We start from the raw sequence: 1,799 nt of genomic DNA, 5'->3' as shown, positions 1-1,799 counted from the left end.
GAAAGAGTCAACAGTATAGCTCTCAACAAAACAGAGCATCTCTGTGGACCATGCTCTTCAGGAAAATGGGAAAGAGACATGTGTAAGAGAATTTTTGTGTGATCAAGTAATAGCCATTATGGGAGAGGCATTAGCCAGTATGGGAAAGAATGACCCAAAAGAACAGTAAGTAGAATGGGAGTAGAGTCCAACAACTCAGCTTTTGCTTGGAGACGGTGACTTTCTGGTGTTGAATTTCCTCCTATTTAAGTATTCAATACATTTCACCTTATTAGTGTGATAATGAAGCTTATATATTTTCACTGTCTAATCTGAAGCGCTCATTCTTTGTACAATGAACTGGTTGTAGTCAGGATGTGCAGTTTTTTGCAAAGATGAGTCTGTCTGACACTGTGAGAGAAGAGATGAAGTCTCTATTCCTTTCCATCCCCGTGTAATACTCTTGTATTTTTATTGTATTTTATTTTTTTGCCAGGGTTCTGCAGTGCTTCAGGCAGCAAGTGTTGAATCAGGATGGGAAAAAGACGCTGTGTTCCTCCACTTGAGCCCAAGTTGGCAGCTGGCTGTTGTGGGGTTAAGAAACCCAAATTGTCTGGGAGTGGAACACACAGTCATGGGAACCAGGCCACAACTGTACCAGGCTCAAGTTCTGGTCCTCTTCAGAACCACCAGCATGTGGATGGGAATAATGGAAGGGAAAATGTATCTGACTTGACTTTGGGTCCTGGAAATTCCCCAATTACTCGAATGAATCCCTCTTCGGGAGCTCTGAGCCCACTTTCCCGACCCAATGGAACTGCCAACAGTACCAAGAACCTGGTGGTGACAGCGGAGATGTGCTGCTACTGCTTTGATGTACTCTACTGTCATCTCTATGGTTTCCCTCAGCCACGACTTCCTCGATTTACCAATGACCCCTAGTGAGTAAATCCACGTGTGCGGAAGGAAATCGCCACCCAGAGGTGTGATTTGGTTGGGAGGGAGATGGGTTCATTGGGGAAAGGACAAAGTGGTACACAGGGGCACAAGGAGATAGTCTGATCTTTGTAGGATTTCTTGTCAGAGATAAAAGGGTACACCAGAAGAGGGGGAGGCTCCATTTGATTTGTTGGTAGATATGAAAAACATGGAGCGTGACCCTTCTGTTTCCTGTACAAATGTAGAGCATGTTTAATTTTAGAAACTTGGAGAAGAGTGCTAGTTTAGGCCAGCGGGGGTTGGGCTGCTTGAACCTTCTGTCTCATGAGCTGACACCATGTCCCCCTTACCAAGACATAAAATCCCAACTTCTGGTAAAACTTCTTATCCCAATACTTGATTTCTGACTGAAAGAACAGACTTTTGCAGTAACTGCCCTCCATATATAGCACAGTGCAGCTTTTACTGTGTGGTGCCTTTCCTGCAAATTGCACAAAATTGCACTAACTGGAATTGAGAAACATTTTCAGAAGAGATTGAAATAAGCTGGTTGAAAGGTGGGAAGTCTAATTTTATGTGGCAGATACTGTAAGGAAACAGATGTGCACATCTGTGGTGCAGATTTTGTGAAGGAACAAGGGAAGGGGGTTCTATTTGGGAAGAGCAGGGATCGAGAGACAAAGCTAGAAAGTTTAAGGTAAGAGCGTGAAATGAATGCTGAATTGGTGGGAGTTGGGTGAGGGTGGGAATTACTTTTTTGTATGTCAGAAAGGGTGGGCAAGGAGACAACAGATGAGCAGATGAGGATTTTGGCAGATGTAGAGTTGAAACTAGTTGAAACAGGCAGTGGTGCAGAGATGTGGTGATAGGCAGGGATGCAG

General features: G+C 44.1%; 1 protein-coding gene across 3 annotated transcripts in view; it reads left to right on the top strand.

The window, feature by feature from the left end:
• Positions 1–1,799, top strand: part of AMMECR1L (AMMECR1 like) — an 18,520-nt gene that overhangs the window by 1,935 nt on the left and 14,786 nt on the right. For all 3 annotated transcript variants that reach the window (XR_003095133.1, XM_006016001.3, XM_025209590.1), the window contains exon 3: positions 476–920. Coding sequence is in view for 2 of the 3 variants with exons in the window: in XM_006016001.3 (XP_006016063.1) it covers positions 514–920 (407 nt within the window). In the remaining variant the exon portion in view is untranslated. The remainder of the gene's footprint in view (positions 1–475; positions 921–1,799) is intronic.

The sequence above is a fragment of the Alligator sinensis genome, unplaced genomic scaffold (genome assembly GCF_000455745.1).
Source record: "Alligator sinensis unplaced genomic scaffold, ASM45574v1 scaffold237_1, whole genome shotgun sequence".
In the NCBI taxonomy this organism is placed as follows: domain Eukaryota; kingdom Metazoa; phylum Chordata; order Crocodylia; family Alligatoridae; genus Alligator; species Alligator sinensis.
The sequence above is the reverse complement of the archived record's forward strand: the minus strand, read 5'-3'. Positions and strand labels throughout refer to the sequence as shown.